Source organism: Mobula birostris, chromosome 29 (assembly GCF_030028105.1).
Source record: "Mobula birostris isolate sMobBir1 chromosome 29, sMobBir1.hap1, whole genome shotgun sequence".
Classification (NCBI taxonomy): Eukaryota; Metazoa; Chordata; class Chondrichthyes; order Myliobatiformes; family Myliobatidae; genus Mobula; species Mobula birostris.
The window spans coordinates 26,195,929-26,223,910 of record NC_092398.1 but is presented as its reverse complement, the minus strand read 5'-3'; the positions used below and the strand labels follow the sequence as shown (position 1 = coordinate 26,223,910).

Here is a 27,982-nt window from a genome sequence, read left to right as displayed (position 1 = left end):
TCACTCTGTGTGTAAAGAAGATCACATTTTATTTACAAAACCAGTATACAAGAAAACAATTGTACCTCCATATTAACAGACTCCAAACCCTCAGTGAGGTGGTCACCTCATTAATGTTGAAGCAAACCACACAGTTAAATCAAACTGAAACAGTGACAGCCGAACCTATGCTCTGAATGTATTTGTAATTGATTCCACACACACAGGGAAATCACCCCTTCCCTCCCCTCCTCCTCTCACCCACCCCCACACATACATATACACACACACACAACATACAACTTCCTCTCTCATGCTTACGGCTTCCCCCCCACTTCTCTCTCTCTCACACACACACAAAAGATCACTCTCTCACACAAGATCTCTCACTCAGTCTCTCTCTCTCTCTTACACACACACACACACACACACACACAGTGTCTCTCTCTCTCTCACACACTCTGAACAGTACCACCCCTTGCGCGCGCACGCGCACACACACACACACACACACACACACACAGAGGTGCCCCTCTCTGTCTCTCACACACTCAGTGTCTCTCTTTCTCACACACACTGAACAGTCCCCTCCTCTTACACACACACAGATGCGTGACCCCCCCCTCTCTCTCTCTCACACAGACACAGACACTCACTCTGCATGGGCACAGACAAGCAACACTCCCCTCCCAAGCACAGATTGGGACAGATCATTGTGTGGGGACACCTCCCAAGTTCCCAGTCAAGCCCCCAGGCTCATTTGCTCCCAACGAGCGCAGGAGGAGGGGGGAATGTGGTGGGTGCAGAGGAGATGCGGGAATCTCCTTCGTTCCTCGGCTACTCGCAGAAATCCTCCAGGCGGATGCGGTAGGGGTCCTGTGGGTGTCGCAGAGCCACCCCATAACGCAGGAGCGCCTCCACGTACGGGGGCCAGTACGTCTCGTCCAGCTCCAGGTAGGGGTCATGGGGGCTTCTCATCGTCTGGGTCATCAGGCGCTGCCGGAGGGAAGAAAGAGGGATGACTGTTAGATCACTGACGAGGAAAGGGGGAGAGAGGAGTAGGGCAGAGGGAAGAGAGAGGGGCAGAGGGGTAGGGGAGGGAGGGAGAGGGGCAAGGGGCAAGAGGGGGTAGGGGAGAGGGGCAGGAAGAAGGGGATGGGAAGAGGGAAAAGAGGGGTAGGGGTGAGAGGTGGGGAAGGGGTAGATGGGCAGGGGAGGGGAGAGGGTGTGAGGAGGGAGAGGGTGGGAGTGGGGGAGAGGAAAGGGAAGGAAAGGGGCATGGAAGATCGGAGGAGTGGCAAGGCAGGGGGAAGAGGGAGGACAAGCATTGACGGGTCAGAGGAGAGCCGGTGGGGGTTGAGGAGGAAGAGCCATCCCATTGGACAGCCTGGGGTACTCGAGGTTCAGGGTAGCTGCTGGAGTGCCCAGGGCCATCAAGAGTGTGGTATGTTCTCAACTCGTCCTTCACACCTGTTCACCCACCCATTCCATCTTCTCACCTCAAGCATTTCATGGAAGGTGATGAGGTTCGAAACGCTCCCGGTATGGGCGTGTCTCTGCACAGGACAGAAGAACAAGCTGAGTTAATACTCCCACCCTGGGACTGAGACAGCCCATCACCCCTCTGGTGCGGCTCCCCATCCACAGGGAAGCCTCCAAATGCTCCGCTTCTTTCCCACCACATCACAGCAATCCCTAACCTCCCCCCACTGTTAACCTCACTCCTGCCCTCCGCCCTGTACTCGCTCCATCTCCTTCTCCTCTCCCCTGATCCCATCTTCCACCTAAATCACCTCTATTCTCCTCCCCTTTCCCGCCCCGTAACCACTCATTGCTGCCCCTTAACCTCTACCCCTTGCCCTCTGGGGGCGTAGCGGTCAGTGTGACGTTTTCACAGGTCAGAGTTCAGCGTTCAATTCCCGCATCCTCTGTAAGGGGTCTGTACGTTCTCCCTGTGGGTTTCCTCCCCACAGTCCAAAGATATTCCGGATAGTAGGTTAATTGGTCATTATAAATTATTCCGTGATTAGACGAGGGTTAAATTGCGGGTGTCGGGTGATGCGGGCGGCGCAAATGAAACAGCCGGAAGGGCTGTCTCTCTCAATAAAATAAATCAGCTCAAACTTCTTCCACCTCCAGCTGTGTCACTGAACACCAGCAAAGGATTAGTGAGAAGGCAGGAGTGATGAGGTGAGACTGAGGCAGGCACGGGACGGTGCCAGCGACCCAGGTTCATTTCCTGTCGCTACCTGTAAAGAGCTTGTACGTTCTCCCCGTGACCGCGTGGCTTTCCTCCGACTGTCCAAAGATGTACCGGAGAGAGACAGTGAGCTGTGGGCTTGCTATGTTGGTGCCGGACACTACAGGCTGGTCCCAGCACATCCTCAGATTGTAATAGTCCTCGTTGACCCCAGGTGAAGAATTTCACGATCTTTAGTCATTTATTTATTTAGAGACGCGTGGCACATGGCCAAGTGGTTTAGGCATCAGTCTAGTGATCTGAAGGTCGCTAGTTCGAGCCTCAGCTGAGCCAGCATGTTGTGTCCTTGAGCAAGGCACTTAACCACACATTGCTCTGCGACGACACCAGTGCCAAGCTGTATGGGTCCTAATGCCCTACCCCTGGACAACATCGGTGGTGTGGAGAGGGGAGACTTGCAGCATGGGCAACTGCTGGTCTTCCATACAACCTTGCCCAGGCCTCAGTCAACATTGAAATGGATGGACAGCCGAAGAAGAAGAGATATTTAGAGACACGTCGCGGAACAGGCGAGCTTCGCTGCCCAACAACCCACTGATTTAACCCTAGCCTAATCACTGGACAATTTACAATGACCAATTAACCTACTAACCGGCACGTCTTTGGACTGTGAGAGGAAACCCACGCGGTCACGGGGAGAAGGTACAAACTCCTTACCTGCAGTGGCGGTATTGAACTCCGTAATCCTGAACTGTGATATCACCACGCTAACCGCTGCGCCATTGTGGTGCCTGACGTTTCGATGTACTCTTCACAAGTAACGCTGATCTTTCTAAAATCTCTCTCTCCGGCCGCAGCCCCTCCAGCCTCCACCTACCTTCTTTTTGCCACCGGTCTCTGCCACGCTGGGGGGAGGGTAGTGTGCGTCCAGGAAGTTGCCCAGGGCGTTCAGCAGCCTCTCCTTCAGCACAGTCAGTCTCTCCAGATCTCTCCTCATCTTCTGCAAGGCACTGGGTATGAGGGTGGCAGTGGGGGGGGGGGTCATTGAGATGCCACTACGTTTCCCTCCCCGGCACCCCCTCTCCTCCTCGCTCCCTCCCTCGCCATGTCACTCCTTCCCTGCTGCCCCTTCCTCAGGGTGCTCCACCCTGGCCCCTTTCTCCTCAAAGCCGCTCCCTCCGCCCTTTCTGCCTCTGGATCTAGACCCCCTTCCCGCGAAGCTGCCTGCCGGCTTCCTTTCTCGCAGCACGACATCCCTGAATCTCCCCTCCCTCCCTTTGCCCCTCCAGCGATGCTCTCCTTCTGCCCCCTGCCCCTTTCCGCCTTGTGGCAGCACTCCCGTCCCGCCGCCCCTCCTGCCTCACCGCCCTGCACCGCAGACCCCCCTTGCCTCACCTGTTCTCCGACAGACTGTGGAAGACAGTTTGATGTTCCTCATCTCGATCCTGCAGCGACTTCACAATCTCCTGCTGCTCTTCCAGCCACTTCTGCTCCCTGCATTGCAGCCACAAGACGAGAGGACACAGGAGTAGAGTTAGGCCATTCGGTCCATCGAGTCTGCTGCTGCCATTCCATCACAGCTGATTTATTATCCCTCTCCACCCCATTCTCCTGCCTTCTCCACGTAACCTTAACACTCTGACTAATCATTAGAGCTTGGGAGCGATGACTGCACCTAACAGCGACTCCTTTGCTCACATCTTCAGAAAGAGCTCTATTTCTATCTTTAATATCTTTATTTTTCCTTTTCAGGGTTCTTTTGAAGACCCTAACCTGGAGTTACACGCAGGCTTCAGTTCTTTGCGGGAATGGGACCCGTTCTCAAGGTTCCACGACTGGCCGCTATTCGACATGCCAAGGGTTTGGCCTGAGAATCTCGATCGTGTTTGGAAGCCTAAGATATCGGGACTCTGGTGATGGGCGGATCGAGGGTAAGGCAGGAGACTCGTGTGTCGTCGGGGAAGCCAGAAAATCTTTCACTGTGGGCCCGAAGACCCGAGGTCTTTGCGATCTTTGGACACAGAGCTCAAAAAAAACCCAACAAAACAGATTTTTAAGATCGTAAACAGTGGGTTGTTGTTATGTCTCCCGCTCGCTGTGAAAATGGGGGGACACCTCCCTCTCCCTTGCCAGGGAGAGAGGGAACCTGTGGTTTGTCGAATGTTGGATGAAATGCGAAGCCTTTGGGGTAACTTTGGTCTGTGTCTTTGCTATTGCTTAGCACACGCCTAGGCTCAGTGATGGTACTGATGCACGTTTTCTTTTCCACTGATGGAGGGAGGGGGATCGTTGCTTGCTGCCACTTACGTGCAGGAGGGGGGAGCTGGGGGGGGACTTTGGGGTTCTCACGTTTAACTGTCGTTCATTCTTTGGGGCATGTCTCTGCTTTTGTGGACGTTTGCGAAGAAAAAACATTTCAGGATGTATATTGTATACATTTCTGACATTAAATTTGACATTTGAATCAAGAACCTATCGATCTGTGCTTTATATTCACCCAAGATGTTGGCCTCCAGAGCTGTCTGTAGCAATGAATTTCCACCTCCTGGCAAAAGAAATTCTTCCTCATCTCTGTTTGAAATGGACAAATTCGATTCTGAGGTTGTGCCTTCTGGTTTTAAACTTGTCCACTATGGGAAACATTCTCTCTATCCAGTCCTTTCAATATTCGATAGATTTCTACAAAATTCCCCACCCCCCATCCTTTTAAACTCCAGTAGGTACAGGGTCAGAACCGTCAAATGCTCCTCATATGTTTAAATAGCATCATCCTTCTATTCTGAGGCTGTACCTTCTGGTCTAAGACTCCCCCACTGGAGGAAACACTCTATATCCACTCGATCTCTGACTCCTAACTCTCTCTCTGTCCCTATAATCTAAACAAACCCCAGGCACAGCTCAGTGGGGGGGTTCACAGCTCAGTGACATCTTGCAGCAATAAGATCAAGGTTTTGAGATCAAAGACACACGGGTCAGGATTGGGGAATTGTGGGCATGCGAAATTGGCGGCGGAAAAATGGCGACACTTGCAGGCTGCCCCCACCACAAATCTCGCCGATTTAGTCCGACGTAAATGCATATCACTATGCAAATATAAATAATCTTTTAATTATTTAGAATATAGAAAATGAGTGGCAGTGGGAATTGGGAGGGAGAAATTGCTCTTAAGAGAAAATCAAGAACCTATAAACCTCTGCTTTAAATATACCCAATGACTTGGCCCCCACAGACGGCATTCTATAAACTCAGACAGGCTCGGTTTGACAGATGGGAGGGTAGCAGAGGTGGGAAATGCCTGAGAGGGTTAGAGTGGCAGCTGGGATTCGATCCCCGATCAACATACCTCTCCAAGCGCTCTTGCAAGGACTTCTTACGGGCACGAACACAGGACAGAATCATTTCCAGCTGCTGACCAGTTGACTGCAACTTAGAGTGAGTGAGAGTGAGAGAGAGAGAGTAAGTGAGAGTGTGAGAGAGAGACAGATAGACAGACACACAGGTACACTCTGTCCAACAGAGTGAAACACCCTCCACACCGTCCCATCACACACTCGACCAGGCACAGCGTGTATCTCCTTCTACACCATGTCATCACTTACTCAAAGGATTACACAGAGAATGAAGCTCCCTTAACACTGCCCCATAACAAATTCCCAGGATCAGACACAGAGTGAAGTTCCTGCCACACACTCCCAGGGTCAGACGTGGAGTGAAGCTCCCTCCACACCGTCCCATCACACAGTCCTGGGGTCAGACACAGACTGAAACTCCCACCACACCATCCCATCACACACTCCCGGGGTCAGACACAGAGTGAAGCTCCCTCCACACCGTCCCATCACTCACTCCCGGGGTCAGACACAGAGTGAAGCTCCCTCCACACCGTCCTATCACTCACTCCCGGGGTCAGACACAGAGTGAAGCTCCCTCCACACCGTCCCATCACACACTCCCGGAGTCAGACACAGAGTGAAGCTCCCTCCACGCCGTCCCATCACACACTCCCGGGGTCAGACACAGAGTGAAGCTCCCTCCACACCGTCCCATCACACACTCCCGGGGTCAGACACAGAGTGAAGCTCCCTCCACACCGTCCCATCACACACTCCCGGGGTCAGACACAGAGTGAAGCTCCCTCCACACCATCACATCACACACTCCCGGGGTCAGACACAGAGTGAATCTCCCTCCACACTGTCCCATCACACAGTCCTGGGGTCAGACACAGAGTGAAGCTCCCTCCACACCATCACATCACACACTCCCGGGGTCAGACACAGAGTGAATCTCCCTCCACACTGTCCCATCACACACTCCCAGGGTCAGACGTGGAGTGAAACTCCCTCCACACCATCCCATCACACACTCCCGGGATCAGACACAGAGTGAAGCTCCCTCCACACCGTCCCATCACACACTCCCGGGGTCAGACACAGAGTGAAGCTCCCTCCACACCATCACATCACACACTCCCGGGGTCAGACACAGAGTGAATCTCCCTCCACACTGTCCCATCACACACTCCCAGGGTCAGATGTGGAGTGAAGCTCCCTCCACACCGTCCCATCACACACTCCCGGGGTCAGACACAGAGTGAAGTTCCCGCCACACACTCCCAGGGTCAGACGTGGAGTGAAGCTCCCTCCACACCATCCCATCACACACTCCCAGGGTCAGACGTGGAGTGAAACTCCCTCCACGCCGTCCCATCACACACTCCTGGGGTCAGACACAGAGTGAAACTCCCTCCACACCATCCCAATATACACTCCCGGGATCAGACACAGAGTGAAGCTCCTTCCACACCATCCCATCACACACTCTGAGGATCAGACACAGAGTGAAGCTCCTTCCACACCATCCCATCACACACTCCCAGGGTCAGACACAGAGTGAAGCTCCTTCCACACCGTTCTATCACACACTCCCAGGGTCAAAGAGCTGAACTCCCACAGCACACTCCCAGGGTCAGACACAGAGTGAAACAACTTCCTCACGGTCCCATCACACACAGAGTGAAACTCTCCTGACCGTTCCAACACACACTTCCTATCTGCTGTGACTCTGAATGGACACTTGCAGGTGATATCGCTCCATTTAAAAAGTGGGACAGCACTGCCCTCTGCTGTCTCCACCATGAAAATGCAACTGTGAATCTGGACCCACAGTTTCCTTTTTCAATGTTTCTCTGTGCAGACATTCAACCGATAGAATTAAAGAGCTTGCTGAAATAAAGTGGACTAAACACAGTGAAGCTCCCTCCACACCGTCCCATCACACACTCCCTCCACACCGTCCCATCACACACTCCCAGGGTCAGACACGGAGTGAAGCTCCCTCCACACCATCCCATCACACACTCCCGGGGTCAGACACAGAGTGAAGCTCCCGCCATACCATCCCATCACGCACTCCTGGGTTCGATGGGACAGTAAGCTCCTTCCATGTCCTCCCAGAGTACAGCAAGCTTGGAACAGGGCAAGGAATTTTCCAAGGCAGATTCCTTACCTCTAGCTTTCCCAAGCAGGTGAGCACTTCCTTGTTGACAGGCAGGGCTGTGAAGATATAGAAGGTTTAACTGTTGCCAGCAGAGATGCCGGGACGTTTCGCAGGTAGCGGCTGCCCTGCAACGCGGGATGGGAAGGAAGTGGAGGAGGCAGTGGGAGAACTCTCACCGAGTCTCCACTGGCGTGCCCAGTCCCTGTCCCAGCCTTGGCCTGCAGAGGCCGACAGCACGAAGGGTGAGAGCGCAGCGGAGAGACGGTGGGTGGGCCAGAGGTGACCCAGTCTGACTGAAGTTTTATATGGCCGCAGAGATACAAGGTTTGAGAGCACGTACCAGGAGGCTCAAGTACGGCTTGTATCCCAATGCTATGCTTGACTGGACCTCTTCTTTTTTCCCCCCTCTTCTCTATTCCCCGCTCAGACCTCTTACCTCTTCTCACCTGCCTATCACCTTCCCCTGGAGCCCCTGCTCCTTCCTTTTCTCCCATGGGCCACTCATCTCTCCTGTCGGATTCCTTCTCCAGCCTGTTCCCGTTTCTGACTATCACCTGCCAGCTTCTCACTTCATCCACTCCCCTCCCACCCATCTGGCTTCTCCCCCACCTTCTTACCCTGGCTTCCCCACCCTCCCTTTCCAGTCCTGATGAAGGGCTTCGGCCCACAACGTTTATTTCCCTCCATGGATGCTGCCTGACCTACTGAGTTCCTGAGTTGTCTGTGACAAGATGGCCTTATAATCTACCGCGTTGTGATCGTGTACCTTACCTGCACCGCACTTTCTCTGCCGCTGTTACACTTTATTCTGCATTCTGCTGTTGTTTTACCTCAATGCACTGTGTAATGATCTAATCTACAGTACTGCGCTGAAGTCTTAGGTGCCTATATATAGCTTGGGTGCCTCAGACTTTTGCACAGAACTGTATTTGTCAACGTGGAGCGGACAGGGGATCTGCGAACCTGGCAGGAACGAAGGACATTGGGAACGGTGAGGGTACAGCACCGCGGGAGCAGTGTGGGACGGATCGCAGAGAAGGCGTGCTGGGGCGGGGAGTTGGTGTCTCAGGGCTGCGGACACACCCAGCCCTGAGATACCAGGCAAGGTCATTACAGAATGTCGCTCTGATGCTTCCCACTCCCTTCCCTTCTTCCCAGCCATTATTCTCCCTCTCCCAGCCCCCCTCGCACTCTCAGTCCACGATTGAGACCCATATCAATGGTCCAGGTGTGAGTCAGTGGGACTTGGCAGATTAACACGGAGTAGATGGACCGAAGGGCCTGTTTCTGTGCTGAAACTGCAGGCAAGACAAGTTCTTCAGCGGATGTTAATCCGACAGACGGGAGGGCGAAGGGGAAGGACTCCAGACATGCCCCAAGAGGTGTCTCACAGAGAAGAGCTGCTGGAGATGGATTCTCTGTGCTTAGAAGGATTCCGGACACATCCCAAGCGGTGTCATGCAGAGGGGAGCTCCCGGACAGAGATTCTCCGCCTTGGCAGTGATTCCGGACACGTCACAATCAGTGTCTTACAGAGGAGAGCTCCCAGAGATGGACCCTCTGCCTCAGGAGAACAAACAGAAGGGGGTTCGGACACACAGAGGGAATGCCGGGAAAGCCCTAGGGATGAAAGAGGGAGGAGGGGAGTTCAGTGGTCGCTGCTCTTGGGGAGACTCAGCTGAATGGGGAGACACCAGGGTGGTTGGGGCAAAAATGCGAGGAGGGAGCGAGGCCGCTACTCACGCTTGGGGTGCCTGTTCTTCTGAACGTTCAACTCCGCCAGCAGAACCCTCTCTCGAGCAAACAGCACGGCCAGCTAGCAGGGCGGGGAATGAGGATAAAGAGAGGCAAAGTCATTGGTGAGGTGGGACGGGGGTGGGGGTGGGGGTGGTGGATGGGGAAAATCTCCTTCTGGCTCAACAGTGTGGGAACAGGCCTCTCGTCCCATGCGTGCTGACCAGAACGCAACGGGAATCTAGTTATTTGTTTAGAGATACCGTGCAGAACAGGCTCTTCCAGCCACATCCCCCCAGCAACCCACTTGTTTAACCCTGACCTAATCATGGGACAATTTACAATGACCAATTAGCCCCCTAACTGTTCCAGTCTTTGGACTGTGGGAGGAAACCGGAGCACCCGGAAGAAACCCATGCAGTTTACGAGGAACACATACACATTCCTTACAGAACGGCGCTGGGTTTGAACTTCGAATCCCGACGCCCCAAGCTGCACCACCCCCCCCCCGCCACCTAATTGGTTGCTGCTGCCCCAGGATGGTCTGTAGCTCCCGGTTCCTGGGTTTTGAGAGCTCGGGGTCTCTGAACAACAGCGGGCGAGGGCGGGGACGACAGCAGAGGTCAGGATCTAACCTGGCTCTCCAGCGCCGCGAGGAGGGGGGGCTCGGTGAACTTCCTGACGGCACCAGACACCTGGGTTCGGTCTGGGCCTCTAGCCACCTGCGTGCAAGTCCTCACGCGGGTTCCCACCGTTCTCCCCATCTCCAAGCGGGTATCCTATCCCTCCCCCCACCCCCGGTTCTGTCCCACGTCCCGCAGCTGCTTAACGAGTTGGCGGGTTAATCGGCAGCCGTAAATCGCCCCAAGTGAGGGGTAGAACTTTCAGGAGAAGTTGACAGGAACGCAGAGGATAAAACAACCCACAAGACATAGGAGCAGAATTAGGCTATTCATGACTGATTTATTTTCCCTCTCAACCCCATTCTCCCTCCAGCCTTTGACACCCTTACTAATCCAGAACTCTGTTTTAAATTGGTCTCCACAGCCACCTGCAGCAATGAACTCCACAGATTCACCAGACTCTGGCTAAAGAAATCCCTCCTTGCATTCTGTGCCTGCGCCCCTGCTGGGGCCTTTGCCACCTCCCGCTAACTGTCACAGCCGCTCATCCACCCCCCTCCCTCATAACTCCAAACCCCAGCTGAGCGAGGTAATGTAATGGCTCAGTGGGGGGGGGGGCATAGAATGGTGGCTGGGTTAGTGCAGAGGAAGATTAGACAGTGAACAGAACACAAGAGGGACAAATGTCATTCCGCACCGCCCCCCCAAACCCCTGAATCAAAAGTGAAATTGTCAAGAGATTCAGCTCAGTTTCAGGCCATCTAAACCACCCCCCCCCCCCTCCCCCTGCCATTATATCGGTCTCCTTTCTGAGTAGTTTCAGGCCCCTTATCTAAGAAAGGATGGCTGGCATTGGAGAGGAAGTTCATGAGAATGATCCTGGGAATGAAAAGGTTAATGTATGAGGAGTGTTTAATAGCCCTGGGCCTGAACTGGCTAGAGTTTGCAAAGCGGGGGAGGGGAGTCTCATTGAAAACTATCAAATATTGAAAGGCATCGATAGAATGGATGTGGAGAGGGTTTTTCCTATAGTGGGGAAGTCTAGCACCAGAGGACACAGGCCTCAGAATAGGACATCCCTCTGGAACAGAGATGAGGAGGGATTTCTTTAGTCAGAGGGTGGAGAATCTGTGGAATTCAGGCCAAGTCACTGGGTGCATTTAAGGCAGAGGTTGATAGGTTTTGAATTGGAGAGGGCGTTAAAGGTGACAGGGAGAATAAAGGAAAGGTACGTCACATCCGGAGTTTCTCCGGTTAGCGGAGGATTTCCCTCCACACCTCTCTGACGTAGTGGGGAACCGCGTACGAGGCAAGTTACAGTAGTGGTTTGTCATTGGCTTCCGCCGGGTGAGTTTCCAAAGAGACCACCAGCTCGTAACCCAGCACAGATAGAAAGCGTGCAGGGGAGCCGGCTGGATTCGAACTCGGGACCTTTCGTCCCGAAGTCCCGCACTGATGCCACTACGCCACCAGCTGGGTCACAGGGAGAATGGGGGCAAGAAAAACAAAAACCAGCAGCGATTGAAAGTAAGGGTGCTCACTTGATAGGCCGAATCATCTAATTCTGCTTCTGTAGCTTAAGGACTTGCCTTTCTGATTCAAGCCCCCCCCCCCCACCCCAACGTCAGGAATGAGCAATAAATGGTGCACAGGGTGGGGGTTTATTTGCCCTCCCCCCAGTCTGTCGTGGCACTCACTCACCGGGTTCTCCGAGTCCTGAACCTCCGGCCTCGGGTCGCACAGTGTCAGCTTGTCCTGAAACTGATGACGTACGTAGGAGAGTTAGGGTAACCAAGACCACCGGGAAACCGAAGCACAAACTTCCACAAGTGCTGCCACCGCTCCCCCCCGCCCGGCCCCCACCCACCCATCCCTGTCCCATCGGGAAATTCAAAAACAACCTTCTTTCTCCAGGATGGGAACGTGGGGCTAGTATCCATAAGATATAGGACTGAAGAAGTTCCTTCTCATCTCAGATCTAAATGGATGGACTTCTATCCTGAGGTTGTGCCCTCTAGTCCTAGACTCCCCAAATGTAGGAAACATCCTCTCCATATCCACTCTATCTCAGCCTTTCCATATTCAATTAGCTCTCTGCCCTCACCCCGTTCTTCTAAACTCCAGCGAATACAGGCGCAGGACCATCAGTTGTTATTAACCCTTTCATTCCTGGTAATGCCACCACTGACGCCAGGCATGCAATCTCTGAACAGCACTGATAACCACCCTTCTTACAAAGACGCTACCCAGAAGGCAGAAATGGCAAACCACTTCGTAGGAGAATTTGCCAAGGACAACCACGGTCACGGAAAGGCCATGATCGCCCACGTCTTACGATGCGACACCGAGTATTGGCCTTCACTGGTCAGGGAACTGAGTTGATGAACTGCGAGGTAACACTGCTGCTCTATAAGACCCTGGAGTACTGTGCTCAGTTCTGGTCACCTCATCGTGGGAAGAGGGAGGAGGGCCGGTTTCAGGAAGAGATAGTAAGGCAAGTGGGAAGAGGTGGGTTTGGGCGGATTCTTACCTCACCCAGCTCCCTCCAGGCCTGGTTGCACTCCTCGAGGACCAGTTCCTCTGCCGATGACGAGACAGCCGACTCCGCGGTCAGTGGTGGGGGCAGGCAGCTCTGATACAGCGCCGAACGCTTGGCCAGATCCCGCGCCTGCCGAGATTCAACACAAAATGGCGTTGGAGGGGGTGCGGGGAGCTTAGAGCTGGAATGAATCACTCCCTTCTTCTACCCACCAACTCCCGTGGCAAGGCGCTCCCTTCCCAGCACCCCTCCACTCCTGTCACGGTACTCCCTCATCCATCCTCCCTCTGACCCCCACCGCGCTCTTCTCCTCTGCGGTATGGCATTCCCTACCCAGCACAACCCCCACAGCACTCCCTCTTGTCCTCCTGCAGCACTCTCTCTTTGCCTAAGTCCCCGTGCCCCTCTGCCTCCTCACCCAACCTCCCCTCCCTCCCAAATAAACCCACCTCCTCCTTCTGCAGCACTCCTTCATCCTCCGGGGAGGCTCCCTCATCTGACCCCGCTGTCCTCGCAGTGCGATGACTCCTGACACCCCCCCCCGCCCAGACAGCACTCACTCCTTGCCTGAACACCCCTCTCCCCCGCAGTGCTCCCTCCTCACCTACGCAGCCCCCCACCCCCTGCCTGTCCTCCCATGACGCCCCCTCCTCGACCCCCTCCCATCCTCGCGCAGCGCTCCCTCTCCTCCACCGTGTAGTAGGTAGGGTGAGGGTGTTGAAGGGTCGAAGCGAAGGGAACGAACCTCTCACCTCCTTGAGGAGTTGGTCCTGGAGTTCCTGGGCAAAGAAAAGGGAGAGAGGAGAGGTTGTCATATAGAGCACGCAGTTCCGGTGACCTGAGGTTCTGCAAGGTGGCAAGCCATCTCCCTACCTCACCCCCAGCTAAACGACACACAAAATGCTGGAGGAACTCAGGTCAGGCTGCGTCTATTATAGGGCAAGACCCTTCGTCAAGACTGGAAAGGAAGAGGGGAGAAGCCAGAATAAGGAGGTGAGTGGGTGTAGGAGGGAGGAGGGAGGGGATGAAGTGAAAAGCCTCCAAATTGATTGCATAAACAACAATTTCTCCAACTTCCAGTAACTTCCCTTTCCCTGCGTTTCCATTCCCCATTCTGCATCCCATCACATTCCTTTCCCTTTCCTTTCTCCTACCGGTCACTCTCCTCTCCTACCAGTCACTCTCCTCTCCTATCAGATTCCCTCTTCTTCAGCCCTTTATGTTTTCCACCTATCATCTCCCAGCTTCCTACTTCAGCCCTCCCCTTCCACTCACCCACTTTCCCCCTCACCTGGCAGACTGTCCTCCACCTCTCCCCACCCTCCTATTCTGGCTTCTGCCCCCCAATGAAGGGTCACAGCCCAAACCATTTACTCTTTTTGCATAGATGCTGCCCACCTGCTGAGTTCCTCCAGCATCTTGTGTGCGTTGCTCTCAAATTTATGATTTGCCACTGCTAGCTAAACAGACTCCCCTGCATCAAAGAAAAAGGGGCCATCACTCAGGGTTGGGGAACGTGAAGCTGTGGCGTAAATCTTTGAACATTGAACGCTCCCCCAGAAAGACAGGGCCAGTCCATGTTTGACTACCAGGCTGAATTCTGGGATCAGAATCGGAATTTTACTATAACTCACGGCCATTTCATTCATTACCTCCTGTACCTAATGAAGTGAATCTATTTAAGGGTACACTCTTCCTGTGAATGTATGGGCTCCCAACAGGGTGTCCCGGTTTTCTGCCTTATAGAGCAGGGCACCACAATGCAGGAACAGGCCCTTCAGCCCATCACATTCATGCTAATCCCCTCTTCCTGCACGTGCTCCATTATTCCTCCATTCATTGCCTGCACCAGAGTGCAGGATGGGCCGTGATTCACACAACGCTTCATGGCATCAGCGACCCGGGTTCAATTCCCGCCACTGTCCGTAAAGAGCTTGCACGTTCTCCCAGTGACTGCGTGGGTGTCCTCCAGGTGCGCGTCTCCTCCCGCGTACTAGTAGGTTAATTATTTCATTTGTTTTTTGAGATACAGAGTGGAACAACCTTCGAGCCGTGTTGCAGTGAACCCTGATTTAACCCTAACCTAATCATGGGACAGTTTACAATCAGCCATCAAGCAACCGCTACGTCTTTGGACTGTGGGAGGAAACCAGAGCACCTGGGGAAAATGCACGTGGTCACGGGGAGAACGTGCAGAGACTCCTTGCAGAGAAGGCCGGGATTGAACTCCAAACTCTAGTACGCCCCAAGACAATAAACCCTGTGGTTTGTCAGTCTTTGTGTGTGTAGTGTTAGAAATCCTACAACACACACAAAATGCTGGTGAACGCGGCAGGCCAGGCAGCATCTCTAGGAAGAGGTACAGTCGACGTTTCGGGCCGAGACCCTTCGTCAGTACTAACTGAAAGAAGAGCTAGTAAGAGATTTGAAAGTGGGAGGGGGAGGGGGAGGGGGAGATCTGAAATGATAGGGGAAGACAGGAGGGGGAGAGATGGAGCCAAGAGCTGGACAGGTGATTGGCAAAAGGGATACAAGGCTGGAGAAGGGAGAGGATCATGGGACGGGAGGCCTAGGGAGAAAAAAAGGGGGAGAGGTGCGCCAGAGGATGATGGAGAGCAGGCAAGGGGTTATTGTGACAGGGAGAGAGAGAGAGAAAATAAAAGAAAAAAATAATAAATAATAAGGGATAATAAATAACAAATAGGGGATGGGGTGAGAATGGGAGGAGGGGCATTAACGGAAGTTAGAGAAGTCAATGTTCATGCCATCAGGTTGGAGGCTACCCAGACGGAATATAAGGTGTTGTTCCTCCAACCTGAGCATGGCGTCATCTTGAAATCCCACGTCAGTCATGGTAGCATAGAGGTTAGAGCAATGCCATTATGGCTCAGTGCAGAGTTCAAAGTTCAGGGTTCAACTCCGCATCCTCTGTAAGGAGTCCCTCTCTGTTCTACCCATGGAATGGTTGGGTTTTCTGCAGCTGCTCCGGTTCCGAGATACATCATGGAAAAGGCTCTTCCTGCCCCACTGCTCAGTAAGCCCTGCTTTAACCTGAACCTGATCATGGAAGGGTTTATAATGAGCCAGTAAGCTACCAACCAGTATGTCTTTGGACTATGGGAGGAAACCGGAGCACCCGGAGGCAACCCACGCGATCCACGGAGAAATGCTCTTTGCAGAGGAGGCCGGAATTGAACGCCGCACTCCGATGTCCCGGACTGTAATAGCATCGTGCTAGCCACTACGTTACCGTGACACCCCGAAACAAGTGTAATCGAGCAGCGCGGGCTCGCTGCATTGGCCAGCCTGTTAACTTTCTGTATCCACAAATAAAAATAAAGTACTCCAAAGACACACATGTGAGCAGGTTAACTGCTGACTGTAAATTATCTCTCGTGTGAAGTGAAAAACAGCAGGATTAAAGTCGGATTAGTGCCACACACAAAAGGCATCACAGTGTTGGCTAGAGAGCGGTAACACAAGCTAGAGCGAGGGAGGGGGAGGGGGGTAGGACAAGAGGGAGGGAGGGGGAGAATGGAGCTAGGGGGGGAAGGACGGAGCGAGGGGAGGGAAGGACGGAGGGAGGGGAGGGAAGGACGGAGCGAGGGGGGGAGGACGGAGCGAGGGGGGAGGACGGAGCGAGGGGGCAGGACGGAGTGAGGGAGGGGGCAGGACGGTGCAAGGGGGGGAGGACGGAGCGAGGGGGGAGGACAGAGCGAGGGGGGAGGACAGAGCGAGGGGGGAGGACAGAGCGAGGGGGGAGGACGGAGCGAGTGGGGGAAGGACAGAGTGGGGGGGGAAGGACAGAGTGAGGGGTGGAAAGACGGGGGAGGGCAGAGCGAGGGAGGGGGAGGACAGAGAAGGGGAAGGACAGAGGGAGGGGGAAGGACAGAGCGAGGGAGGGGAAGGACGGAGGGAGGGAGGGGGAAGGACGGAGCGAGGGGGGAGGACAGAGGAGCAAGGGGGGGAAGGACAGAGGAGCGGGGGGGAGGACGGAGCGAGGGGGAGGATGGAGGGGGGTGGAGGACAGAGCGAGGGGGGTGAGGACGGAGCGAGGGGGTGAGGACGGAGTGAGGGGGGAAGGACAGAGCGAGGGGGGAAGGACAGAGCGAGAGGGGAAGGACGGAGCGAGAGGGGAAGGACGGAGCGAGGGGGGAAGGACGGTGCGAGGGGGGAGGATGGAGCGAGGGGGGAGGATGGAGCGAGGGGGGGAAGGACGGGGAGGGCAGAGCGAGGGAGGGGGAGGACAGAGAAGGGGAAGGACAGAGGGAGGGGGAGGACAGAGAAGGGGAAGGACAGAGGGAGGGGGAAGGACAGAGGGAGGGGGAAGGACAGAGCGAGGGAGGGGAAGGACGGAGGGAGGGAGGGGGAAGGATGGAGGGTGGGAGGGGGAAGGATGGAGGGTGGGAGGGGGAAGGACGGAGCGAGGGGGGAAGGACAGAGGAGCAGGGGGGAGGACGGAGCGAGGGGGGGAAAGACAGAGCGAGGGGGGGAAAGACGGAGCGAGGGGGCAGGACGGAGCGAGGGAGGGGGCAGGACAGTGCAAGGGAGGGGGCAGGACAGTGCAAGGGAGGACGGAGCGAGGGAGGGGGCAGGACAGTGCGAGGGAGGGGGAGGACGGAGCGAGGGAGGGGGAGGATGGAGCGAGGGGGGGAGGACGGAGCGAGGGGGGGAGGACGGAGCGAGGGGGGGGCAGGACGGAGCGAGGGGGGGAGGACGGAGCGAGGGGAGGAGGACGGAGCGAGGGGGGAAGGACGGAGCGAGGGGGGAGGACGGAGCAAGTGGGGGAGGACAGAGTGGGGGGGAGGACAGAGTGGGGGGGAGGACAGAGGGGGGGGAGGACAGAGTGAGGGGTGGAAGGACAGGGGGAGGGCAGAGCGAGGGAGGGGGAGGACAGAGAAGGGGAAGGACGGAGGGAGGGAGGGGGAGGGGAGGACGGAGCGAGGGAGGGGGAGGGGAGGACGGAGCGAGGGAGGGGGGAGGACAGAGAAGGGGAAGGACAGAGGGAGGGGGAAGGACAGAGCGAGGGAGGGGAAGGACGGAGGGAGGGGAAGGACGGAGGGAGGGAGGGGGAAGGATGGAGGGTGGGAGGGGGGAAGGACAGAGCGAGGGAGGAGGACAGAGGAGCGAGGGGGGGAAAGACAGAGGAGCGGGGGGGAGGACGGAGCGAGGGGGGAGGACGGAGCGAGGGGGGTGGACGGAGCGAGGGGGGGAGGACGGAGCGAGTGGGGTGAGGACGGAGCGAGGGGGGAGGACGGAGCGAGGGGGGTGGACGGAGCGAGGGAGGGGAGGACGGAGCGAGGGAGGGGAGGACGGAGCGAGGGAGGGGGAGGGGAGGACGGAGCGAGGCAGGGGGAGGGGAGGACGGAGCGAGGGAGGGGGAGGACAGAGAAGGGGAAGGACAGAGGGAGGGGGAAGGACAGAGGGAGGGGGAAGGACAGAGCGAGGGAGGGGAAGGACGGAGGGAGGGGAAGGACGGAGGGAGGGAGGGGGAAGGATGGAGGGTGGGAGGGGGAAGGACAGAGCGAGGGAGGAGGACAGAGGAGCGAGGGGGGGAAAGACAGAGGAGCGGGGGGGAGGACGGAGCGAGGGGGGAGGACGGAGCGAGGGGGGGAGGACGGAGCGAGGGGGTGAGGACGGAGCGAGTGGGGTGAGGACGGAGCGAGTGGGGTGAGGACGGAGCGAGTGGGGAAGGACAGAGCGGGGGGGAGGACAGAGTGATGGGGGAGAACATAGGAGCAAGGGGGGAAGGACGGAGCGAGGGGGGAAGGACGGAGTGAGGGGGGGAAGGACGGAGCGAGGGAGGGAAGGACAGAGCAGGGGGGGAAGAACGGAGCGAGGGGGAGGACGGAGCGAGGGGGAGGACAGAGCGAGGGGGAGGACAGAGCGAGGGGGAGGACGGAGCAAGGGGGGGAGGACGGAGCGAGGCGGGAAGAACGGATCGAGGGAGGATGACGGAGCGAGGGGGGATGACGGAGCGAGGGGGGATGACGGAGCGAGGGGGGATGACGGAGCGAGGGGGAAGGACGGAGCGAGGGTGGGGAGGACGGAGCGAGGGTGGGGAGGACGGAGCGGGGGGGGCAGGACGGAGCGGGGGGGGCAGGACGGAGCGGGGGGGGCAGGACGGAGCAAGGGGGGCAGGACGGAGCGAGGAGGGGACGGAGCGATGGGGGGGACGGAGTGATGGGGGGAAGACAGAGCGAGCGGGGGGAAGACAGAGCGAGCGGGGGGCAGGACGGAGCGAGGTGGGAAGACAGAGCGAGGGGGTAAGACAGAGCGAGGAGGGAAGACAGAGCGAGGAGGGAAGACAGAGCGAGGAGGGAAGACAGAGCGAGGGGGGAGGACGGAGCGAGGGAGGAGGAGGGGACAGAGGGAGGGGGAGAGGACAGAGGGAGGGGGAGGGGACAGTGGGAAGAGAAGGGGACAGAGGGAGGGGGACGGGACAGAGGGAGGGGGAGGGGGAGGACGGAGCAAGGGGGGGAAGACGGAGCGAGGGGGGGGAAGGACGGAGCGAGGGGGGGGAAGGACGGAGCGAGGGGGGGCAGGACGGAGCAGGGGGGCAGGACGGAGCAGGGGGGCAGGACGGAGCAGGGGGGGGCAGGACGGAGCAAGGGGAGGCAGGACGGAGCGAGGAGGGGACGGAGCGAGGAGGGAAGACAGAGTGAGGGGGGAGGACGGAGCGAGGGAGGAGGAGGGGACAGAGGGAGGGGGAGGGGACAGAGGGAGGGGGAGGGGGAGGGGACAGTGGGAAGAGAAGGGGACAGAGGGAGGGGGAGGGGGAGGACGGAGCAAGGGGGGAAGACGGAGCGAGGGGGGGGAAGGACGGAGCGAGGGGGGGCAGGACGGAGCAGGGGGGCAGGACGGAGCAGGGGGGGGCAGGACGGAGCAAGGGGAGGCAGGACGGAGCGAGGAGGGGACGGAGCGAGGAGGGGACGGAGCGATGGGGGGGACGGAGTGATGGGGGGAGGACGGAGCGAGGGGGTGAAGGACGGAGCGAGGGGGTGAAGGACGGAGCGAGGGGGGGAAAGACGGAGCGAGGGGGGGAAAGACGGAGCGAGGGGGGCGAGGATGGAGCGAGGGGGGGAGGACGGAGCGAGGGGGGAGGACGGAGCGAGGGGGGAGGACGGAGCGGGGGGGGAGGGGACAGAGGGAGGGGGTAGGACGGAGCGAGGGGGGAGGAAGGAGCGAGGGGGAGGACGGAGCGAGGGAGGGGGAGGGGACAGAGGGAGGGGGTAGGACGGAGCGAGGGGGAGGAAGGAGCGAGGGGTTGAGGACGTAGCGAGGGATGGAGGACGGAGCGAGGGAGGGGGAGGGGACAGAGGGAGGGGGTAGGACGGAGCGAGGGAGGGGGAGGGGACAGAGGGAGGGGGTAGGACGGAGGGAGGGGGTAGGACGGAGCAGGGGGGGAGGAAGGAGCGAGGGGTTGAGGACGTAGCGAGGGGCGGAGGACGGAGCAAGGGGGGAATACGGAGCAAGGGGGGAGAGGACGGAGCGAGAGGGGGGAGGACGGAGCGAGGGGGGGAGGATGGAGCGAGGGGGTGAAGGACGGAGCGAGGGGGTGAGGACGGAGCGAGGGGGTGAGGACGGAGCGAGGGGGGAAAGACGGAGCGAGGGGGGGAAAGACGGAGCGAGGGGGCGAGGACGGAGCGAGGGGGGCGAGGACGGAGCGAGGGGGGCGAGGACGGAGCGAGGGGGGAGGACGGAGCGAGGGGGCGAGGACGGAGCGAGGGGGGGAGGACGGAGCGAGGAGGGGGAGAGGACGGAGCGAGGAGGGGGAGAGGACGGAGCGAGGGGGGGAGAGGACGGAGCGAGGGTGGGGGAGAGGACGGAGCGAGGGGGTGAAGGACGGAGCGAGGGGGTGAGGACGGAGCGAGGGGGTGAGGACGGAGCGAGGGGGGGAAAGACGGAGCGAGGGGGCGAGGACGGAGCGAGGGGGGAGGACGGAGCGAGGGGGCGAGGACGGAGCGAGGGGGGGAGGACGGAGCGAGGAGGGGGAGAGGACGGAGCGAGGAGGGGGAGAGGACGGAGCGAGGGGGGGGAGAGGACGGAGCGAGGGTGGGGGAGAGGACGGAGCGAGGGTGGGGGAGAGGACGGAGCGAGGGTGGGGGAGAGGACGGAGCGAGGAGGGGGAGAGGACGGAGCGAGGGGGGGGAGAGGACGGAGCGAGGGTGGGGGAGAGGACGGAGCGAGGGTGGGGGAGAGGACGGAGCGAGGGGGGAGAGGACGGAGCGAGAGGGGGAGGACGGAGCGAGAGGGGGAGGACGGAGCGAGGGGGGAGGACGGAGGGAGGGGGAGGACAGAGGGAGGGGGGAGGACGGAGCGAAGGGAGGAGGACGGAGCGAGGGGGTGAGGACAGAGCGGGGGGAGGACGGAGCGAGGGGGGGAGGACGGAGCGAGGCGGGGAGGACAGAGCGAGGGGGAGGACAGAGCGAGGGAGGGGAGGACGGAGCGAGGGAGGGGAGGACGGAGCGAGGGAGGGGGAGGGGAGGACGGAGCGAGGGAGGGGGAGGGGAGGACGGAGCGAGGGAGGGGGAGGACAGAGAAGGGGAAGGACAGAGGGAGGGGGAAGGACAGAGGGAGGGGGAAGGACAGAGCGAGGGAGGGGAAGGACGGAGGGAGGGGAAGGACGGAGGGAGGGAGGGGGAAGGATGGAGGGTGGGAGGGGGAAGGACAGAGCGAGGGGGGAGGACGGAGCGAGGGGGGAGGACGGAGCGAGGGGGGTGGACGGAGCGAGGGGGGGAGGACGGAGCGAGGGGGTGAGGACGGAGCGAGTGGGGTGAGGACGGAGCGAGTGGGGTGAGGACGGAGCGAGTGGGGTGAGGACGGAGCGAGTGGGGAAGGACAGAGCGGGGGGGAGGACAGAGTGATGGGGAGAACATAGGAGCAAGGGGGGAAGGACGGAGCGAGGGGGGAGGACGGAGCGAGGGGGGAGGACGGAGCGAGGGGGGGAGGACGGAGCGAGGGGGTGAGGACGGAGCGAGTGGGGTGAGGACGGAGCGAGTGGGGTGAGGACGGAGCGAGTGGGGAAGGACAGAGCGGGGGGGAGGACAGAGTGATGGGGAGAACATAGGAGCAAGGGGGGAAGGACGGAGCGAGGGGGGAGGACAGAGGGATGGGGGAAGGACGGTGCGAGGGGGGGGATGACGGAGCGAGGGGGAAGGACGGAGCGAGGGTGGGGAGGACGGAGCGAGGGTGGGGAGGACGGAGCGGGGGGGGCAGGACGGAGCGGGGGGGGGGCAGGACGGAGCGAGGAGGGGACGGAGCGAGGAGGGGACGGAGCGAGGAGGGGACGGAGCGATGGGGGGGACGGAGTGATGGGGGGAAGACAGAGCGAGCGGGGGGAAGACAGAGCGAGCGGGGGGCAGGACGGAGCGAGGTGGGAAGACAGAGCGATGGGGTAAGACAGAGCGAGGAGGGAAGACGGAGCGAGGGGGGAGGACGGAGCGAGGGAGGAGGAGGGGACAGAGGGAGGGGGAGGGGACAGAGGGAGGGGGAGGGGACAGTGGGAAGAGAAGGGGACAGAGGGAGGGGGACGGGACAGAGGGAGGGGGAGGGGGAGGACGGAGCAAGGGGGGGAAGACGGAGCGAGGGGGGGAAGACGGAGCGAGGGGGGGGAAGGACGGAGCGAGGGGGGGAAGGACGGAGCGAGGGGGGGAAGGACGGAGCGAGGGGGGGCAGGACGGAGCAGGGGGGCAAGACGGAGCGGGGGGGGCAGGACGGAGCAGGGGGGGGCAGGACGGAGCAAGGGGAGGCAGGACGGAGCAAGGGGAAGCAGGACGGAGCGAGGAGGGGACGGAGCGAGGAGGGGACGGAGCGATGGGGGGGACGGAGCGATGGGGGGGGACGGAGTGATGGGGGGAAGACAGAGCGGGGGGGAAGACAGAGCGAGGGGGAAGACAGAGCGAGCGGGGGGCAGGACAGAGCGAGGGGGGAAGACAGAGCGAGGGGGGGAAGACAGAGCGAGGGGGGGAAGACAGAGCGAGGGGGGAGGACAGAGCGAGGGAGGGGGAGGGGACAGAGCGAGGGGGGAGGACAAAGCGAGGGAGGGGGAGGGGACAGAGGGAGGGGGAGGGGACAGAGGGAGGGGGAAGGGACAGAGGGAGGGGGAAGGGACAGTGGGAAGAGAAGGGGACAGAGAGAGGGGGACGGGACAGAGGGAGGGGGAGGGGACAGAGGGAGGGGGAAGGGCAGAGCGAGGGGGAAGGGCGGAGCGAGGGGGGAGGGACGGAGCGAGGGGGGAAGGACAGAGCGGGGGGGAAGGACAGAGCGGGGGGGGAGGACGGAGCGAGAGGGGAAGGACGGAGCGAGAGGGGGAAGGACGGAGTGGGGGGGGAAGGACGGAGCGGGGGGGTAGGACGGAGCGGGGGGGAAGGACGGAGCGAGGGGAGGAGGACAGAGCGAGGGGGGGAGGACGGAGCGAGGGGGGGAAGGACGGAGCTAGGGGGAAAGGACGGAGCGAGGGGGGGACAACGGAGCGAGGGGGGGACAACGGAGCGAGGGGGGGTCGACGGAGCGAGGGGTGTGGACAGAGCGAGGGGGGTGGACAGAGCTGGGGGGGGCGAGGACGGAGCGAGGGGTTGAGGAGGTAGCGAGGGGTTGAGGAGGTAGCGAGGGGTTGAGGATGTAGCGAGGGGGGAGGACGGAGCGAGGGGGGAGGACGGAGCGAGGGGGGAGGACGAAGCGAGGGGGTGAGAACGTAGCGAGGGGGGAGGACGGAGCGAGGGAGGGGGAGGGGACAGAGGGAGGGGGTAGGACGGAGCGAGGGGGGAGGAAGGAGCGAGGGGGAGGAAGGAGCGAGGGGTTGAGGACGTAGCGAGGGGTGGAGGACGGAGCGAGGGAGGGGGAGGGGACAGAGGGAGGGGGTAGGACGGAGGGAGGGGGTAGGACGGAGCGAGGGGGGAGGAAGGAGCGAGGGGGGAGGAAGGAGCGAGGGGTTGAGGACGTAGCGAGGGGCGGAGGACGGAGCAAGGGGGGGATACGGAGCAAGGGGGGAGAGGACGGAGCGAGAGGGGGGAGGACGGAGCGAGGGTGTGAAGGACGGAGCGAGGGTGTGAAGGACGGAGCGAGGGTGTGAAGGACGGAGCGAGGGGGGAAAGACGGAGCGAGGGGGGAAAGACGGAGCGAGGGGGGAAAGACGGAGCGAGGGGGGAAAGACGGAGCGAGGGGGGGAAAGACGGAGCGAGGGGGCGAGGACGGAGCGAGGGGGGCGAGGACGGAGCGAGGGGGGCGAGGACGGAGCGAGGGGGGCGAGGACGGAGCGAGGGGGGAGGACGGAGCGAGGGAGGGGGAGGGGACAGAGGGAGGGGGTAGGACGGAGCGAGGGGGGAGGAAGGAGCGAGGGGGAGGACGGAGCGAGGGAGGGGGAGGGGACAGAGGGAGGGGGTAGGACGGAGCGAGGGGGGAGGAAGGAGCGAGGGGGAGGAAGGAGCGAGGGGTTGAGGACGTAGCGAGGGGTGGAGGACGGAGCGAGGGAGGGGGAGGGGACAGAGGGAGGGGGTAGGACGGAGCGAGGGAGGGGGAGGGGACAGAGGGAGGGGGTAGGACGGAGGGAGGGGGTAGGACGGAGCGAGGGGGGAGGAAGGAGCGAGGGGTTGAGGACGTAGCGAGGGGCGGAGGACGGAGCAAGGGGGGGATACGGAGCAAGGGGGGAGAGGACGGAGCGAGAGGGGGGAGGACGGAGCGAGGGGGGGAGGACGGAGCGAGGGGGTGAAGGACAGAGCGAGGGGGTGAGGACGGAGCGAGGGGGGAAAGACGGAGCGAGGGGGGAAAGACGGAGCGAGGGGGGGAAAGACGGAGCGAGGGGGGGAAAGACGGAGCGAGGGGGGAAAGACGGAGCGAGGGGGGGAAAGACGGAGCGAGGGGGGGAAAGACGGAGCGAGGGGGCAAGGACGGAGCGAGGGGGGAGGACGGAGCGAGGGGGCGAGGACGGAGCGAGGGGGGAGGACGGAGCGAGGGGGCGAGGACGGAGCGAGGGGGGAGGACGGAGCGAGGGGGCGAGGACGGAGCGAGGGGGGGAGGACGGAGCGAGGGGGGGAGGACGGAGCGAGGGGGGAGGACGGAGCGAGGGGGGGGAGAGGACGGAGCGAGGAGGGGGAGAGGACGGAGCGAGGGTGGGGGAGAGGACGGAGCGAGGGTGGGGGAGAGGGTGGGGGAGAGGACGGAGCGAGGGTGGGGGAGAGGACGGAGCGAGGGTGGGGGAGAGGACGGAGCGAGGGGGGAGAGGACGGAGCGAGAGGGGGAGGACGGAGCGAGGGGGGAGGATGGAGCGAAGGGGGAGGACGGAGGGAGGGGGAGGACAGAGGGAGGGGGAGGACAGAGGGAGGGGGGAGGACGGAGCGAAGGGAGGAGGACGGAGCGAGGGGGTGAGGACAGAGCGGGGGGAGGACGGAGCGAGGGGGGGAGGACAGAGCGAGGGGGGGAGGACGGAGCGAGGCGGGGAGGACAGAGCGAGGCGGGGAGGACAGAGCGAGGGGGGAGGACGGAGCGAGGGAGGGGGAGGGGAGGACGGAGTGAGGGAGGGGGAGGGGACAGAGGGGGGAGGGGACAGAGGGGGAGGGGACAGAGGGAGGGGGAGGGGACAGAGCAAGTGGGGGAGGGGACAGGCAGAGGAAGTGAGGAGCAGATCACAGGCGAGAGAGGAGCAGATCACAGGCGAGAGAGGGGCAGAGTGAGAGAGAATGGGACAGTATCATCTATCCATCATTAAGGACCCATCACCCAGGACATGCTCTCTTCTCATTGCTACCATCAGGAAGCAGGTACAAGAGGCTAAAGACCCACACTCAATGTTTTAGGAACAGTTTCTTCCTGTCCACCGTCAGATTTCCCTCACTCCCTCACTACTTATTTAATATCATTTTTAAAATATATAATTCTCATTGTAATTTACAGTTCTTATTACTTTATATCGCAATGCACTGCTCAATCAGGGCTTGCTCAGACAGTCACTCAAATTTAAATTCAAATTCACTCCCTCAGCCTCATTCCCTAAAATTAAAACTAACTCAGTTCCTCTGAAATTTTGAAACTGAATCCACTCACTTCACCAACAGTTGCCGGGGCACCGACTCCTCGTCGCTTTCTCACTGTTTTTGGATAGTTCCTTATTCCCAGACACACAGTTCCACTTCCTCACTCAGACTCACTGTATGGACAATGAACCCATAAGCACAACCTCCGTATTTAAAACCAAAAGACACAGGAGCAGAATTAGGCCATTCGGCCCATCGAGTCTACTCCGCCATTTCACCATGGCTGATCCATCTCCCGCTCAGCCCCAATCTCCTGCTTTCTCCCCGTAACCCCTTCACGCCCTGACTAATTAAGAACCTATCAACCTCTGCCTTAAATACACCCAATGACTTGGCCTCCACAGCCATCTGTGGCAATGAACTCCACAGATTCACCACCCTCCGGCTAAAGAAATGCCTCCTCCTCTCTGTTCTAAATGGACATCCCTCCACTCTAAGGCTGTGCCCTCTGGTCCGAGACTCCTCCACTATAGGAAACATCCACTCTATCTCGGCCTTTCAACATTCAACAGGTTTCAATGAGATCCCCCTCATTCTTCTAAATTCCAGTGAGTACAGACCCAGAGCCATCAAACACTCCCCATATGTTAACCCTTTCATTTTCAGAATTATTCTGGTGAACCTCCTCTGAACCCTCTCCAATGTCAGCACAGCCTTTCTTAGGCAAGGGACCCAAAACTGCTCACAATACTCCAAGCGAGACCTCACCAGTGCCTTATACAGCCTCAGAATTACTTCCTTGCATTTATATTCTAGTCCTCGCAAAATGAATGCTAACACTGCATTACCTTCCTCACCACTGCCTCAACCTTTAGGGAATTCTGCACAAGGCCTCCCCAGCCCCTTTGTACCTCAGATTTTTGAATTTTCTCGCCATTTAGAAAATAGTCTATGCTTTTATTCTTTCTACCAAAGTGCATGACCGTACACTTCCCAATACTATATTTCATCTGCCACTTCCTTGCTCATTCTTGTAATCTAAGTCCTTCTGTAGCCTCTTTGCTTCCTCATCACTACCTGCCCCTCCACCTACCTTCATATCATCTGTAAACTTTGCAACAAAACCATCCATTCCATCATCCAAATCATTGAACATAGAACGTAAAAAGAATCAGTCCCCACACAGACCCCTGTGGAACACCACTAGCCACCAGCACCCGACCAGAAAAGGCTCCCTTTATTCCCACTCTTTGCCTCCTGCCAGGCAACCAGTGCTCTATCCACGACAGTATCTTTCTTGTAATACCAAGGGTATCTTGTTAAGCAGCCTCATGTGCAGCACCTTGTCAAAGGCCTTCTGAAAGTCCAGGTACACAACATTCATCGATTCTCCTGTGTTTACCCTGCTTGTTATTTCATCAAAGAATTCCAACGATTTGTCAGGCAAGACTTTCTCTTGAGGAAACCATGCTAACTACGGCCTATTTTATCATGTGCCTCAAAGTACCCTGAGACCACTTCCTTAATAATCAACTCCAACATCTTCACAACCACTGAAGTCACGCTACATGGCCTATAATTGCCTTTCTTCTACCAACCTTCCTTCTTTTCCTCTCTTTTTGCACGACTTTATTAGTCTCATTTTCTTTTTTATATATACTTACTGTAGTTTATAGTTATTATTATTATGTTTTGCAATGTACTGCTGCCGCAGAACCACAACATCTGCCAGGGATGTTAAACTGCATTTCGATTCTGAGGTGGAATGGTGGTGCGGGACTGAGGGGGTGTGCAGGGCCAGAGGTGATCACAGAGACAGGGAGGGAGTGTCACGGGGATGAAAAGGTTGTGGGGTACACGCCCGTATCTGGGGATGTCGGGAAACCTGCTGACCGTGGGGGTCCGATCCTGGGACGCCGAAAACTTAGTTCCTCCCTCCATCGTCTGTACGCTCTCCTAGGAGGAAGAAAAGATACAGTTGTCAATACATGGGGGGGGGGGTTGGTGGACGTGAGGGAGTGTATTAGGAGAAACAGTGGTGACGTGGACCACTATTCGCCCAACTCAGTCACACACACACACACACACACGCACGCACACACACACACGCACACCATCACCTGGGCAGCATCAAAACCCTTTCTGACAGACACTTCACCTTCCCCGATCGCTCCCATCTCTTCACTCATTCTCCCCATTGCTCAGGGGTCTCACCACCCAGTACACAAGGGGCAGAAATCTCACGCACTCGTACTCAAAGTTCAATGTAAATTTATTACTCTGCAAAACAAATTTTTTTGAAAAGTTGCTTCCTCAGAATTTTTTTTTAGCTTACGATAGACCGCTTGAAGCTGAACACAAATATAAATTCAGACTACTTGTATCACATAGGAATTTGGAGAAACAAGAAATTAACTTTTATTGAATATAATGCACT

The 27,982-nt window shown here is 58.8% G+C and overlaps 2 protein-coding genes across 2 annotated transcripts; both read right to left on the bottom strand.

Moving 5' to 3' along the window:
* Positions 1-18: 18 nt before the first annotated feature.
* On the bottom strand, positions 19-27,495 carry cenpk (centromere protein K). Its single transcript, XM_072246453.1, has 11 exons — positions 27,439-27,495; positions 13,327-13,353; positions 12,566-12,703; positions 11,737-11,796; positions 9,422-9,494; positions 7,688-7,734; positions 5,523-5,605; positions 3,575-3,673; positions 3,057-3,189; positions 1,479-1,535; positions 19-975 (listed from the first exon to the last, which is right to left on the bottom strand). The coding sequence occupies exons 1-11, from the start codon at positions 27,484-27,486 to the stop codon at positions 817-819; spliced, it is 924 nt and encodes a 307-aa protein (XP_072102554.1). The 5' UTR covers positions 27,487-27,495; the 3' UTR covers positions 19-816.
* LOC140189886 (uncharacterized) lies at positions 14,035-27,293 on the bottom strand. Its single transcript, XM_072246225.1, has 6 exons — positions 27,249-27,293; positions 22,801-23,011; positions 19,565-19,672; positions 18,307-18,538; positions 17,594-17,670; positions 14,035-14,048 (listed from the first exon to the last, which is right to left on the bottom strand). Exons 1-6 carry the CDS (start codon positions 27,291-27,293, stop codon positions 14,035-14,037), a joined length of 687 nt encoding a protein of 228 aa, XP_072102326.1.
* Positions 27,496-27,982: the final 487 nt, after the last annotated feature.